General features: G+C 46.6%; 1 protein-coding gene across 6 annotated transcripts in view; it reads left to right on the forward strand.

Annotated features, from left to right (window-relative positions):
* The window catches only part of LOC124545483 (ubiquitin carboxyl-terminal hydrolase 2-like), a 404,422-nt gene that overhangs the window by 165,263 nt on the left and 222,562 nt on the right, over positions 1 to 16,597 (forward strand). Inside the window, exon 1 of one of the 6 annotated variants that reach the window (XM_047124418.1) lies at positions 5,943 to 6,087. The exons of the other annotated variants lie outside the window; for them this stretch is intronic. Within the exon in view, the coding sequence (XP_046980374.1) occupies positions 5,957 to 6,087 (131 nt within the window). The 5' untranslated portion in view covers positions 5,943 to 5,956. Of the gene's footprint in view, positions 1 to 5,942; positions 6,088 to 16,597 lie in introns of those variants that run through there. 6 annotated transcript variants of the gene reach the window in all.

Below are 16,597 nucleotides of genomic sequence, written 5' to 3' on the forward strand. Positions count from 1 at the left end.
AAGCAAGCTATGGAGACCAGAAAGACTTCCTAGAAGAGCCCTAGAATGGACAGAATCTGGACGAAGGCCAGGTGGAAGGCCGCGAACAAGATGGAGAGACCAGGTGAAGGACGATGTGAAACGAGGAGAACTGCATTGGAAGGAGATGCTAAACGATACACTCTGGGAGAAAAGAGAAACTTGGCATAACCCTCCGAACAACCTGCATAAGCAGCAGCGTTTCAAGGAGAAGAAAAATATATGGTAGTTTTATGGTTCTATACTTATCCCTTTCGTTTGCACCTATAATAATGAAACACCTTGTTTATAGGTTAATCATTAATAAAACTGACAAACTGCAGGGACGGATTCCTAACTGGAAAGGCCCGCTGGAGTGGCCGAGCGGTTAAAGGCGCTACAGTCTGGAACTGCGTGACCGCTACGGTCGCAGATTCGAATCCTGCCTCGGGCATGGATGTGTGTGATGTCCTTAGGTTAGTTAGGTTTAAGTAGTTCTAAGTTATAGGGGACTTATGACGACAGCAGTTGAGTCCCATAGTGCTCAGAGCCATTTGAACCTAACTGGAAATGCAAGAAAAAAGTTCCTCTGAACATGTGTCCGGAAATGCATCGATGTCGTGGTAGATGGCACTGACGAATGAGAGTTACTCAGACCATGTGCCGTGTGTTCCTTGTGTGTTACGTGCTGTGTGATTGACGCAGCGTGCTGTAAGCAGCAGAATGGTGCGGTATTCATACCGGGAACAAGCCGAGATGGTGTTTTTGTACAGCCAAGCAGAAGAAAACGGTCGAGAGGCATCACGGCTGCACCAAAACAAGTACCCTCGCAGACACCAACCTTATTACACGACATTTAAAGCCCTTTTTGGGCATTTGTGTGATCATTGGTCCTTTCAGACAGACGAACGTGCAGGAAGGCGGTGGACCGTGCGTACACCACATCTGGAGGACGACGTTGTACAGGATATTGGGACGAACTCTAGTTCAAGCTCCAGGGAAGTGGCCCGCCAACATGGTGTAAGTCAACGGCGTGCAACATCTGTTATGTGGATGTGGTGCAACTCTGTACTGTGTTCGGGAACGATTTTTTGTCGTTGCACACACACAGTCTATTTCCGGACATATGTTCATAGGACATTTTTTTCTACATTTCCACTCAGGAATTCATCCCTGCAGTTTCGGTTTTATTCTTGCTCGCGCTGTGTATCTACAAAGTGTTGTAGAAGTTGATTCATCCCAGCTGTGTCACAGTCCCTAGTCGTGACAGGTTCCTTTTGTCGTGTTACATCATATACATGGGTTGGATGTGGCAACATTGTTATAATTCGTACCAGACATTTCCAGAATGAAATTTTCACTCTGCAGCAGAGTGTGCGCTGATATGAAACTTCCTGGCAGATTAAAACTGTGTGCTGGACCGAGACTCGAATAGCACGCTGGACTCGCATTCGGGAGGACGACGGTTCAATCCCGTCTCCAGCCATCCTGATGTATGTTTTCCGTGATTTCCCTAAATCGTTTCAGGCAAATGCCGGGATGGTTCCTTTGAAAGGGCACGGCCGATCTCCTTCCCAATTCTTCCCTAACCCGAGCTTGCACTCCGTCTCTAATGACCTCGTTGTCGACGGGACGTTAAACACTAACCACCACCACCACCACCACCACCGAGACTCGAACTCGGGACCTTCGCCTTTCGCGGGCAAGTACTCAGTTGGTAGAGCACACAGTTTTAATCTGCCAGGAAGTTTCATACCAGCGCACACTCCGCTGCAGAGTGAAAATCTCATTCTGGAAATATCCCCCAGGCTGTGGCTAAGCCTTGTCTCTGCAATATCCTTTCTTTCAGGAGTGCTAGTTCTGCGAGGTTCGCAGGAGAGCTTGTGAAAAATTTGGAAGGTAGGAGATGAGGTACTGGCAGAAGTAAAGCTGTAGGGACGGGGCGTGAGTCGTGCTTGGGTAGCTCAGTTGGTAGAGCACTTGCCCGCGAAAGGCAAAGGTCCCGAGTTCGAGTCTCGGTGCGTCACACAGTTTTAATCTGCCAGGAAGTTTCGTACCAGACATTATTGGCAGACGTTCACCGTATTACATGCCCTGAATCGTCCCGTATATCGGTCAGCTTCGCACACAGAGGTAGAAGACGTCGTACATCGTCAGCGCGTCTATGTCTCTAGTCTCTCAAGGATCGCCCTATGCCACGGACGACGTCTTCTCTTGTGTTATAGCACGTGCCACGAAGACGTTCAATTTGGCGAATAGGTCGTAATCGGTCAGAGTCATATCGGATGAATAAGGTGGGTCTTCCAGTATCAGCCACCCCCACGTATGCAGGAGCTCCTGCACGGGGTTCGCCATGTACTACGTGCACTGTCGTGAAAGATGGTTTGATTCAGTGCCAGGAGGGGACACTGTTGTCTGCTGTGACAACGTGCCAATGCAATCTTGACCCACGGACGTTGTTCGTGTTTGCTAAACGAACAGTTAGGGCGCTCGAACTGGCTTCTCGGACTTTCAGAGTGTACGCACTGCAGCTGACTCAGCCATCGCCGCTCACTGCACTACTTCAGCTGACCTTGCATCAGCTACAGACAGCGGGAATGCCATGAGACGCACATTCTTCACGTTCGGCGCTGTTGCCACTAGTTTTTATCCAACCCGTGTACAGTGTGACATTGACTTTATAAATGCAAGCTGCATGTGATGTTGTATGTAGTGTAAGATGATCAATATGGGACGAGTGCAGACTGTGTCAAAGGTTACTCCAAAGTCATACACACATTGGCGGCTGCTGTGTAAGAGCACGTGAACACCCTAACTTTTGACACCTTGCGGATTTACTGGTAATTTTTCTTTGAATGCTGATAAACGTAATGTAGATGTCGTAATCTGAAATCTACCCCACCAAATTTACCGCGCTGTGGTAGATACTGCTCCGATAGACGGCGAAACTCGGTATCAGGATCGTGAGCACACCTTCACTTGTGCACGTTTTAAGGAGCTCCAGCGCATGCGCAACTAGAGTGACGTTATTGCATCACGGGCCAAATACTTAGGGATTTCATTACCAATGTGCACGGTTCACGGCGAGCACTGCTAGCGCTTACCAATAAACTACTACTTTACGTCGGTGCCACCAGATGGTTGCACGCCGGAGCAGACTTTAATCTACGTTCGCCGTAAATCCTGCTAGGTGGTAGAACACTCCACAGATATGCGAATTCTCACACTATATACCAAAATTAGATCGTACATCAGTATATCATAGTTATACGAGAGAAAAACGTATTTTGTGGGATTCTGAATGAGATATGATACATAAAGTTTTGATTTTGTCGTAGACTAAGCTGAGAACCATAAAGCACATCATCGTCGATTGTAGCATTTATTTCTGCTTTAGACACCTGTTGATCTTATGATTTTATGTTCTGCAGGCCCACATTGCACACTTATTTGAACATTCACGAAAAGCTGGTTTTTCTGATATTCACTTGAATAGGGGGGGGGGGGGTCGAAGACGAAGACGATATGCTTTCGGCCCTTATGGCTCTCAACGCCTCGTTTGTATTCCAGTCAAGTGACCTTGTTGGTGGATAGCACAACTTGAATTTAATAATTTCCGGAAACGGCAGTTTGTGTTTGGAGTTGGTTGTCTGCTGTGCAGGAATCGGCTTTCCTTTAGAGTGTGAGTATGTAAGCGCTAACAGCAACGAAAATTGCCAGGAAAAGTTAACTCCAGAGGAATTAGGACATTCCAGACCAGATCCGTCTTGCGAGAAAGTGACCAAATCAAATCAGGGTGACTACAAGCGAACATTTAGTTTTTTTGTGGGTGCAACGTAAGAATGCCTGATTTTCAGCGCAGAAGTTGATTCGTTAACTGATTTATGAATTAGAGATCTCGTACGTTTGTCCGAAAAAAAAAAGAAGTACGAAAACTACCACTTACACAAAATGCGAAACGGAGGGTAGCGAAAGCTTAAACATTATTACGTTCTTGCCATAAACGGCACTATATTATCCACAGAAACAATTCTTCCTTTTTCAGACAAGTTATGCAGATTATTATTATTATTATTATTATTATTATTATTATTATTGACATTTGAGAAAACCGACTTTTTAACGAACATAAATTCGCCACCAAGGGAGCTTGTAGTGGGTCAAGGCAAAATTAAGCGAGTTGAAAAGTTTAAATATCTCGGAGAATGGATAACAGTCACCGTATCAGAGAAAGAAGCCTTCAAATCACACATGAACAAAATGGAAATGGCATTCCATTGAACCAAAAACATCTACAACAAAAGATCAGTATCGTTCAATGCAAAGTTAAGGCATTACGTCGGTGTTATCCGTCCGGAAGTCTTGTACGCTTCTGAATGCCTAGTAATGAACATAAAAGGCATAATCGAAAAACTGGAGGCGAAGGAAAGAAGATTTTGTGACAGATCATAGGTCCCATCAAAGAGAATGGGGAATTTAGAAGACATATTCATGAACTGTGTTCCCACATAGAGAACATAACCGATACCATCCGGAAAAGAAGGATTATGGTTCAAAATGGTTCTGAGCACTCTGGGACTTAACTTCAGAGGTCATCAGTCCCCTAGAACTTAGAACTACTGAAAGCTAACTGACCTAAGGACATCTCACACATCCATGCCCGAGGCAGGATTCGAACCTGCGACCGTAGCGGTCGCGCGGTTCCAGACTGTAGCGCCTAGACCCGCTCGGCCACTCCGGCCGGCTAAGAAGGATTATGTTTTATGGACATACGGCACGAATGAGCCCTGGAAGACTCACCAATCGTATGGTCACCTACTTTCAGAAGAAGAAAACAAAATGGGCCTGGTTCACAGAGGTGGAGAGAGATCTTAAAGAAGTGGGGATCAGCCATGATGACATCTTGGAGCGTGTCCCACTCGAGGAGAAACTTATGGCGTGGCAAGGTTCCCAAGAAAAGCCAAAACTAAAAACAGGGAAGGCTTGGACCCAGGAACGGAAGGAGGAAATGTCTCTGAGCACTATGGGGCTCAACTTCTGAGGTCATCAGTCCCCTAGAACTTAGAACCACTTGAACCTAACTAACCTAAGGACAACACACACGTCCATGCCCGAGGCAGGATTCGAACCTGCGACCGTAGCGGTTGCGCTGTTTCAAACTGAAGCGCCTAGAACCGCTCGGCCACTTAGGCCGGCGGAAGGAGCAACACCGAGAACGAATGCGAGAGAAATGGGCAAACATCAGAACACCTAAAGCAAGACAGTTGAAATAACGTGGTCCAAAGATGGTCCACACGAAATGAATAATTGACAGCGGCTGAAGTTGTATGAATATGTTGATGAGCAAAACTGTTATAGAGCAGATGCTATTAATTTAGCACTGTCGTATTTACCTGAATTCAAAAGTTTGTGAATACCCAGAATGGATATCTACGAGCCGCCACTGCACACAATTAATTCACATAAATCCATCGGAGGATGCAGGTTTATACATTACAGTAAACTTGTTATTTCTGTCGATAGCCACGGGGCCCGGTGGAGCCTAATCTAAAGCGTCGCCATTTGACAGATACTGTGACAGATGCGGTGTAATAAGCGGACGGTAGCGATTTAGCGATCTGCGGTAATCCCGCCGTCTCGGCGCCGCGGTTGCGTGGGAACAGGGTAGCTGCGCCGGCAGGTGTCCGCGGTTGGGCCGGGGCTGTAGCAGAGCGGCCGGCGCTCACGTAACGCGGTTTTGCAACGCGCGCCGCGACCTGCGAATTGTCTCGCGCCTGCCGCTCGGCCTTGGCTCCGCGGCTGTGGCTGCGGCTGCTGCCGCTGACGTCACCGCTCTTCGCAGTAGCACCCGGCATGCCCCAACCGTGACGTAAAAGGCTGCGCGACCGGCTGGAGCGTCGGGCGAGGGGGAGGGCAGGCGTCGGGCGCGCAGTGTGCGAGGACGGCGTGCGCGTGCGGGATGTGCCTGCTGGCCGGCCTGTTCGGAGGGGACGCGCACCACGACGGCGACGGCGGCGGCGGCGGCGACTCGGCGCGGCCCGCCTGGAAGCCGTCCTGCGGGAACCTGGGGCTGCTGCTGCAGCGCTTCATGTACGTGCGGCGTTTTCCGATCATGGCTGCGTTCAGCGAGTTGCTTCTGTTGTGTTGGTCCGCGTCTCCGATTTTTTCGTTGCTTCGTTGTCCGAAAAGTGTTCGTGTACTGGATATGACCCCTTCACCTAACCTAATTTAGCTTACAATCGGTTTCGGTCTTGCATTGCACCTGTTCCGACTCCTGTACGCAGTAGACATATCTTTTGTCATACCTGTTCAAAATGCGATGTCAAACTATCCGCAGATGTGAAACTTCCTGGCAGATTAAAACTGTGTGCCGGACCGAAACTCGGCTGGCGGAAGTAAAGCTGTGAGGACGGGCCGCGAGTCGTGCTTGGGCAGCTCAGTCGGTAGAGCACTTGCCCGCGAAAGGCAAAGGTCCCGAGTTCGAGTCTCGGTCCGCCACACAGTTTTAATCTGCCAGGAAGTTTCATAGTAGCGCGCACTCCGCTGCAGAGTGAAAATCTCATTCTGGATATCCGCAGATACGTTAAAAATTTGTGTCACTATCACACTCCGTTCTTAAGGTTCATGTAGCCCAACATGGTTCTGCACGCTTTTAAATAATCCCATGTGCGTCTGATCAGTTTGTGTGACTTCACTGCTCTAACCTCTAACGGGCGTTCCAAAAGTATCGCAACACTTTTTTTTCTGAAAGCAGGTTCGTTTTATTCAGGATTCCAGTACACCATACTATTGCACACTCTTTTGGTTACAAAACCCTATTTTTCAACATGATCTCCGTTGAATGCAATGGCCCTACGCCTCCTTACTGGGAGGCCCGTATGCCGTCATCGTTCCGCTCTATAGGTCGACGCTGCTTCAGTAACCACCTTGCCATCATGCACGTACTGCTTCCCGCGTAGTGCATCCTTCATTGCGGCGAACAGATGGAAGTGAGAAGGTACGCGAGCAATGCTGCAGGGTGGACGAGGAAGAACAGTCCGGGGAAGCTCTGCGAACGCCTATCGCTTGTGTGAGACCTTGCGTCGTCACGGAGAAGAAGTTCGTTTGCATTTCTGTGGCAACGAACACGCTGAAATTGTTTGTTAAGTTTCGCTACGGTTAGCACGCGGGAGATCGTAGAGGTTTGCGCTACCTTGTTGCTATGATGACAGACGCCTCGCTCAACTAGCCACCGTGCTTTGTTCAGTGCCAGGTCTCCGTAGACATTCTGCAAGTGTCTGCGAATATCTGCAGTGCTCTGGGTTTCGGCCAAAAGAAACTCAATGACAGCTCTCTGCACCTCCGTTACAAACGCCATTTTTTAAGGTTACGTGTAGCACCGATAGCTGTCAGAAACTTTAGGCGTCGAAGAGGGAATATTCCACGGTGTCCCACAACAAATTCCGCATTTTTCCAAACGAAATTGGCCGAGAAAAAAAAATGTTGCATTACTTCTTGCACCTCCTCTTACATGTATATCGTACGCTGTCTAATTTTAATCCAAATGATTATAAATATGACTGGTACAGACATCATTCATAGCCCTTACCTTTTGTTAAAGTTTGTACACTTCTCTCGTCATATGTATATAAAAGCACTCCGTCTTCAGGCCATGAGTGGCCTACCGGGACCATCCGACCGCCGTGTCATCCTCGGTGGAGGATGCGGATAGGAGGGGCGTGGGGTCAGCACACAACACTCCCCGTCGTTATGATGGTATTCTTGACCGAAGCCGCTACTATTCGGTCGAGTAGCTCCACAATTGGCATCACGAGGCTGAGTGCACCCCGAAAAATGGTAACAGCGCATGGCGGCCTGGATGGTCACCCATCCAAGTGGCGACCACGCACGACAGCACTTAACTTCGGTGATCTCACGGGAACCGGTGTAGCCACTGCGTCAAGGCCGTTGCCTCATGTGTATATAAGGGCCAGTCAAACGAAAACGAGAAACATGCAGAAAATTAAGTCAACTTATTATTATTATTTCAAAAGTAGTCACCGTAACTGTTGATATATTTATCGCACGGTGAGACAACACGGTCACTGCCTCCATAAAAAATGGTTGCTGTTGCTCGCGGAACGATGATTGTACCCAACCTCGCACCTCTTCGTCCGAAGCAAATCGAGCGGTCCGACATGTTGTTGACGTTGTTTCGAATACGTTGCAGAAGTTTTGCTGGGAAACCCTTTCACATCGTCCATACAGTCCCGATATCTCTCTGCGTGATATCCATATTTTTGGAGCCATGAAGAAAGACATTCGTGGCCGTAGATTTGTTTCAGACGAACAAGTACACGCCTGGCTACAATCATGGTTCCGTAGCTAATTGCAAACATTTGTCCATGAAGGCATTGACCATTTTGTCTCACAGTGGAGTAATGTATTTACAGTTATGGCGATTACTTTTGAAACAATAAACAGTATTTACTTATTATCAGTTGCCTCGTTTCCGTTCGATTGCCCCTTATACACATGAAAACTGGAATTCTCTTAGCTTAATGGCTTTAAAACTAACCGTAGTTTCTTTGATACTGCATTTTGTGCAGTTATGACAAAACGTATGTTTCCTGAATTCAACGGGCCTAAAGGTGGTGTAATGTTAACCCCGAAACAAACTGCAAATAAAAGGAGACTTGAATAAAAGGAGCTTCTCTGAAAATTTCCTGTGCAGTTTTAGACTTGCTGGATATTTACTCTATTATCAGCTGTCAAAAAGGCTACACGTGTTTTGGCAGTATCGTTTATTATTCATTTAATATAAAAGTGGATTACAGAATTTTCATTGAATTTTGCAGCAAAAGCGGAATGAAATGCAGCGGAGTTTTAGAGCTGTTAAATATTCCGTTTGGTGCGTCTGTTGTGGTTCAAATCTTTGCAGGAATGCCGTGAATACGTTAAACACGACGAGCGCCTCGGACGTCCCAGCATATCGTTAACCGATGACATTGCGAAAAAAGTGAAATAAATGATTACGAACGATCGGGGAAACACAACCGGAGAAGCCGCTGATTGTCTTGGCGTATTAGTTGGTTCATGCCATGAAATTGTTTCCGGTGTTTTATGTACGAAACGTGTCACAGCAAAATTTGCCCACAAAATTGCTGACTTTCGAACAAAAACAGCAGTGGTTGCATGTTGCTAAGGAGTCTGTAGATGAAATCCACAACAATTCAGAACGTACTGAAACTTGTAAAATGCGGCGAAACACTTGTTTACGAATGTGACATCGAAAGTAAGGCTCAGTCGTCCTTATGGAACTGTTCTGGATCGTATAGACTCAAAAAAGTGCGATGAAATGTGAAAGTGACGATCACGGAGTTTTTCGATTTTAACGGCTTAACGGGGCAAGAGTTCTTGCTCAAGATTGAACAACCAATGATGAGTCCAAATTCAACGCCGTTTTCGTGAAGCGATACTGTAAGGAAACTCCTATCTTTGTGTCGAAACAATTAATGCCTTTTGCAGCATGATAATGCACCTGCTCACTCATTTTTGACCAGAAACTATACTAAAATGATGGTCTAGACCACATATTCGCTAGATAGAGAACCGTGATTTTACAAGCAGATATGATATTAAAAACACATCGCTGAGAGATGTAAAAGCTATCCCAAGGACACAGGTTCAAATGGCTCTGAGCATTATGGGACTTAACTACTGTGGTCATCAGTCCCCTAGAACTTAGAACTACTTAAACCTAACTAACCTAAGGACGTCACACACATCCATGCCCGAGGCAGGATTCGAACCTGCGACCGTAGCAGTCGCGCGGTTCCGGACTGCGCGTCTAGAACCGCTAGACCACCGCGGCCGGCCCAAGGATACAGTTCCAGATGTGTTTCAGGGACAGGAAAAAGCTCTGGCATAACAGTATAATATGTAACTGGTATTTTTTCGAAGGGAATAATACTGATGTAGACGAATAAATAGAATTCTTTAAAAAACTGCATTTTTTTCACACACCTGTTATTGACATGCGGGTTAAAATGCAATTGCCAGTGAAAAGCACAAGTTTAGGCCCAGTGTTGTTTCAATGGTAACAGCTGATCCATACATCGCTATCCAGTTGGACGTGGCCTTACATGAGTACGTTATCTATAACTTATGTCTGTGCTGTGACATGACATCGAACATCCATGCTTGACAGTGGCATAACGCTGAAACGGCAACAACATCAGAAAAACTTCTCCAGCCATAAGCGGAAAATGTCGTCCTTCAAGCGATTCATACAGCCTGAGGATCCGTATCGCAGGAATTTAACCATGCCACGCTCAAGGACGACCACATTTTTAAATGACTTCTGTCTTGCGGGAACTGCTCAACGGAACTACGAGGGCTATCCACAAAGTACATTACGTTTTGGAATTAAAAATAAGTAAAGTATTGGAAATTTTTTTAACTATATACAGATGAAAACCACACTTAAATACTACTTTATACATAGTTGCCATTTAAATTAAGGCACTTATCGTAGCGATAGACGAGCTTGGAAATTCATTCGTCGTAAAATTCGGCCGCCTGCGTCTTCAACCACGTGGTTGATCAGTAACCCGGTAGAAATACGATTTTTGTGGATTTCCTGGAAAGAGGCACTACAATAAACTCTCAAAGGTATTGCCAAACTCTGCACAACCTCAGAACAGCAATACAAAGCAAGCGCAGGGGAAAGTTGGGCTCAAAGATCTTGCTGATTCTCGACAACGCCCGGGCCCACACGGCAAATGCCACTCGTGAAGTTCTCGAATCTTTTAAGTGGGAGTTGTTTCCTCATCCGCCGTACAGTCCCGACCTAGCATCGAGCGACTTCCACTTATTCCCAGCAATGAAGAAGTGGTTGGCTATGCAGCGTTTTGATGACGACGCACAGCTTCAAGAAGAGGTAACCACGTGGTTGAAGGCGCAGGCGGCCGAATTTTACGACGAAGGAATTTCCAAGCTCGTCCATCGTTACGATAAGTGCCTTAATTTAAATGGCAACTATGTAGGAAAGTAGTATTGAAGTGTGGCTTTCATCTGTATATAATGAAAAAAATTTCCAATACTTTATTTATTTTTAATTCCAAAACGTAATGTACTTTTTTGGATAGCCCTCGTATATAATGCTACATGCAGGAGATATCAAACTTGTGTATACTCAGTTTGCGTTAAAGTCTACAACGCAGTATGACGCTCAGTCGTGCAACAGGTGTGCCGTTCTCGTTACGCCATTCATTCAGTTTACCAGTGTCCAGTTACGGTGCCAATCCCCATTATAACAGCGTCGCAACTTTGATTTATACATTGCTGGCTCGGACCAAGAGATATTAAATCACAGTAATATTTTAATTATTACTATCACTCAATTTCGAATGGTAGGCTCATGGCGTTATGTGTTTATTGTTTGAAAGGACAAATTGGCAAGCTGTCAATAAGACGTTTTCAGTTTCTAGGGACAATATGTGACTAAATTATCCGGAATTACGTGATCCAGAAGCGAATTTCGCAGGTGATTTGCGTGGACACATTTGATTAACGAAATCCCTTAAGGCCTTTCACTCCCAAAAATGGAAGACATGTCGGAGAAAGAGGGAAGGAGGAAAATATGTTTTGTCATTAGTAAAAATGGTACTCACAAAAATTTCTTGTGATATTAACACCTGTGCCGCGGAGAGTTGCAAGCTGTTTACTGACGCACTCGTATTGCATCCCTAACAATGTGTTCTATTCTGTTCCGTGAACTAACCGAATTTTTTCTTTCAGAGAACGGCCGTTTGTCTACACTACCGTATCCCTATTGGAAATTCTTTGAGCGCAATAAATAAGATATACAGGTGACCGAAGGCCGATTTATTAACGCATGATCGAATTTGTTGCCGTCTGATGGTGGCGAAGTGAAGTATTATCGTTTGCGTTCTGTAATTCCATGTTTACAATCAGTGACGGCTAGCGAGATGCGATAACCCTATTAGTAAGCCCATAAAGTGATTGTATTGCTCGGTATTCTCATTAATCGCCATTGCTTTCCATGTAGTTGGCACACGGGATTTTTGTAGGATGCATCATTTAATTACTTCGAAGGCTCACAATAATGTGATATATTAGTGTGTCGTGTGTAACCGCAGATTGGCCACGGATGCTTTCTTTGCGTTTCAGATGCGTGACCCTGTACTCCATACACGACGTACGGTTATTTTTCGTGTATTTGATCTGCGAGAAGGTAAAATGTTTGTTTATGTCGTGATATGTGGTACCAAAGCATTTAATTCGTTGGTATTAGATAACCTTCTCGAATTAGATTGTGCACCCCTGCGGATATTATTTCGATCTAACGGAGAAACGTGGCGTCGCCCAGGTGTTTGTTCACAGCTGGGTGTACACGCCCGTACCACGCAGCTTGTGGCCTTGAGATTTATCTCCTGAACTGTGTGTCGTACAGTCACATAATGTAGCACCTAACATTCAGTGGTATATGTGAATACAGCCCGCGAAGCGTATCGCGAATACAGTCAGAAGTAAAGAAGTAATAAATTAGAACGTCATGCCGCATGCGGTACTTTTACTGTTTGAACAGCGGAAAAGTAGTAAACGATAAACTATTTTCCTTTCATCGTTTTGCTGAGGTTGTCAGCAAGCAAAAATTCGGAAAGGTTTGTAATTATGTGTAAAGTTTGTTGCAAGTCGCTAAGTGGTCTCATTCTCAAATACTGGATGAAGTAAGTCTGAGAATTCACGCGTCGCGTGCTATGCTTTTTTTTTCCACCCTCACCCCAGTCACACGTGGGTGGTCCTTACGCCCACAGCGATTGTTGCCTGACAGTAACCTATATGTGTACCACTTGACAGATAGGTGGATCTTACCTTCGCAGCTATTGTTGCCTGAGAGTAAGGTTGGTTTAGAAGGAGATGTTGAACATACACACACACACATACATACATACAGTACATCCATTACTGTAACATGTAAGGATTTTGAGATCGTTACATTCGTTGAGGCCAGTTCCGGTTTGAAAGTCGTGCTCCATAGACGACAGTCACTTAAGAAGTCAGCCCGCATCTCGTGGTCGTGCGGTAGCGTTCTCGCTTCCCACGCCCGGGTTCCCGGGTTCGATTCCCGGCGGGGTCAGGGATTTTCTCTGCCTCGTGATGGCTGGGTGTTGTGTGATGTCCTTAGGTTAGTTAGGTTTAAGTAGTTCTAAGTTCTAGGGGACTGATGACCATAGATGTTTAGTCCCATAGTGCTCAGAGCCAATTGGACAGCCAATTAAGAAGTCATTCATGTTAAGTGTGACTGTGCTTCGTTAGAGGACAGCTGTATATCTTAGATCCTGCTGGTTCTTCGGAGGCAGGGCTCTGAAGCTGTAGCCTTATTTGTAATTTAAGTGTGACAAACGAAGAATATGCTTAAATTGTTCTGATTATAGTTTGAGGCATACCATTTGCCTGTTCTAGTGCTAATATTATTACTACTACTACTACTAATACTAATACTAATAATAAAAGTAAAATAGTAGACTGATACATGCTACTGTCATGGGTGGAAAGTTTTGCCGTATTATAAGCAGTGTGCTGACGAGCATATTCGTGGCGAAGCATTTTATATGTGATGATGGTGCGATCGCTACATTCCAGTGATGATGTCACTGTTTCATTCGTGTGGATGCTTTCAGCAGAATTTTGTTTTGGAAGATGCCATAATAAACCGACAGTAGCCACTGCTACACAGTTGTTCAGTTGTCAGGTATAATATGCTTGTAAGTTTGATGATGTACAAATTACGCTACCGCTAAGTATTGTACGTCTGGTGTATATCGGAGTTGTTGTTTTCATTTTTACGAGGGTAATCCCAAAAGTAACGTCTCCTATTTGCTTATAAGTACAGAACTCTGTTTGCGTGGCAGTTGGTCACACTGTTATGAAGAGTGCTTCACGCGCTATGTGTAAACATGCGCACGGCGCGCTGAGGCTCTCGGTCTTGGCTTGGCAGCCGTTGAGAATGGAGCTCCCGTTGGGTGTTACCGCCAAGTGCGAATTGCGCGCAGTTATTCGGTTTTTTAACGCAAAGGGCACTGCGCCGATCGAAATCCATCGCCAGTTGATGGAAGTGTATGGTGAGTCGTGCATGGATGTCAAAAATGTTCGTAAGTGGTGTAGAGAGTTTGCAGCTGGTCGGACCGAAATTCACGACGAACAGAGGAGCGGGAGACCGTCAATTTCTGAGACAGTGTTGAAGGTTGAGCAAAGCATGCGTGAAGATCGGCGGACCACCCTGGATGATCTCTGCACGTTGGTTCCTGAGGTTTCGCGAAGCACCGCTCACAGTATTTTAACGGAAACATTGAACTACCGGAAGGTGTGCGCAAGATGAGTGCCACGCATGCTGACTGAGGACCACATGCGGCAACAAGTTGATGCTTCCCACGCATTTCTTCACCGCCTTGCAGACGAACAGGACAACTTTTGGACTCAATTGTCTCGGGTGACGAAACCTGGGCATACCACTTTACACCTGAGACCAAGCAACAGTCACGCAAGTGGCGGCATCCTTCTTCGCCAAAGCCGCGGAAATTCAAACAAACACAGTCTGCCGGTAAAGTTACGACAGCCGTTTTTTGTGATCGGAAAGGGGGAATTGTTGGTCAGCTTTATGCCCACTGGGACCACAGTTAACGCTGACAGGTACTGTGAGACTCTGAAAAAACTCAAACGGGCAATTCAGAACCGGAGAAGAGGAATGTTGAACAAGGGCGTAAACATTCTCCATGACAACGCTCGCCCACACATCGCTCGGCAAACCGTTGCTCTCCTGCAACAGTTTCAGTGGAACGTAATCACCCACCCACCCTATAGTTCTGACTTGGCCCCCAGTGACTATCACCTGTTTTCTAGGTTAAAAGAACATTTGGCCGGAAAGCGATTCAGCTCCGACGACGAGGTGAAAGAAGAGGTTCATAACTTTCTGAACAGCATGGCTGCGAGCTGGTGTGAGATGGGCAAACAAAAACTGCCGCAGCGTCTACAAAAATGCATCGACAGAAATGGTGATTATTTCGAAAAATAGCTAAATGTTCAAGCTGTAAACTGATGTAAACCATTGTAGAAATGGTCTATGTACTTATAAAAAAATAGGAGACCTTACTTTTTGGATTACCCTCGTTCATAATATTTGGACGACCGGCCCAGTAACCTTACTCAGGTGCTGCGGGCTGAGCTGTCATATGCGTACTCGCTCAGCATCACGGTGTGGGTGACAAAATTCCGTGAGCTGGTTGGATTCCACGCAGTGAGTACACGCATAACAGCACAACTCGCAGCACCTGAAGAACACGGCTCAATCGGTCACCGAGATATTATGAAAAAGAAAAAGAAAGATGCTGAAGCAATAACTAGGCAGTATCAGCGGAAATAAGCAATTAATCAGTCACGCAGAGAAAGCCTGAGAGATGACGCTATCGCCGCTGATAATCGTCGTTCTTACTGCTGCTACAGGTCGAGAGCTGCGGTGCTCGAGCCCGCTCTTCCGCTCCCGTCGCGTGCGCTCGACAAGTTAAGTAATCCTCAGTTGATAGCGGCCGGAGGCAAGGCCACGACGTCCGCGGTCGGCCGCCTGGAGGCGGCTGAAGCCACGAGAGACGCCGTTGTATGCCGTACAAGACTTCGAATACTGTGTCTCGTTAAAGGTCGTACAGTCCACAACCGCTATGCCACTCGTGCAAAATCGCCGTGAGCACTGAGACAATCGTCACTCCGACACACCAGGTTGAGGACACCAGTCTGGTAAAACACCGTGTCCTGCTGCGTGGCCGCGCGGGGTAACCGCGCGGTCTTAGGCGCCTTGCTGCGGTTCGCGCGGCTTTCCCCGTCGGAGGCTCGAGTCCTCCATTGGGCGTGGGTGTGTTTGTGTGTCCTTAAGCGTAAGTTGTGTATAAGCCAATGGACCGATGACCTCAGCCGTTCGGTCCCATATGAACTTACCACAAATTCCCAAAAATTTCCTGCTGCGTGAAGAAGTCCTTCACTGCGTGCTGCACATCGTCGTCCAGCAGGGATCGCCGACCCTCCGAGGCCTGTTTGAAGGGACGGAAGTCGTGATAAACGCATGCCGAGAGGTCAGGACTATAGGGCGGATGCTCGAGTGCCTCCCACTTGAATTGGGTTAACGTCTGCGTTATGACACCTGCGGTATGGGAGCGTGCGTTGTCACGAAGCAGCAGCACCCCTTGTCGCAGTTTTATCGGATGTTACGCCTTAACTGCACGCCGTAATTTCTCCAGCGTTGCGCAGTGCCGTTCGCCGGAGATGGAGACACCAGGTTCCTTATTGTTCATAGTGGATGGGGCTGGCCTCCCAGATCGACTGGCGTCTTGATTCAAATCGTGACCAGCACTGAACCTGTCGCACCAATCCACGACGGTGGTTTTCGACAGACATACTCCGATGGATGTCTACCGCTGTTTGTCCTTCGGCACGTTGCTCCTGTTTAGATACATTTGACGATAACGTTCCCATACTTCACGTTTCCGCATTTACCGCACGCGCGTTGAAGGACGAGAATGCCACACTAATCCGTTGCGTAGATGTC

The sequence above is a fragment of the Schistocerca americana genome, chromosome 8 (genome assembly GCF_021461395.2).
Source record: "Schistocerca americana isolate TAMUIC-IGC-003095 chromosome 8, iqSchAmer2.1, whole genome shotgun sequence".
In the NCBI taxonomy this organism is placed as follows: Eukaryota; Metazoa; Arthropoda; class Insecta; order Orthoptera; family Acrididae; genus Schistocerca; species Schistocerca americana.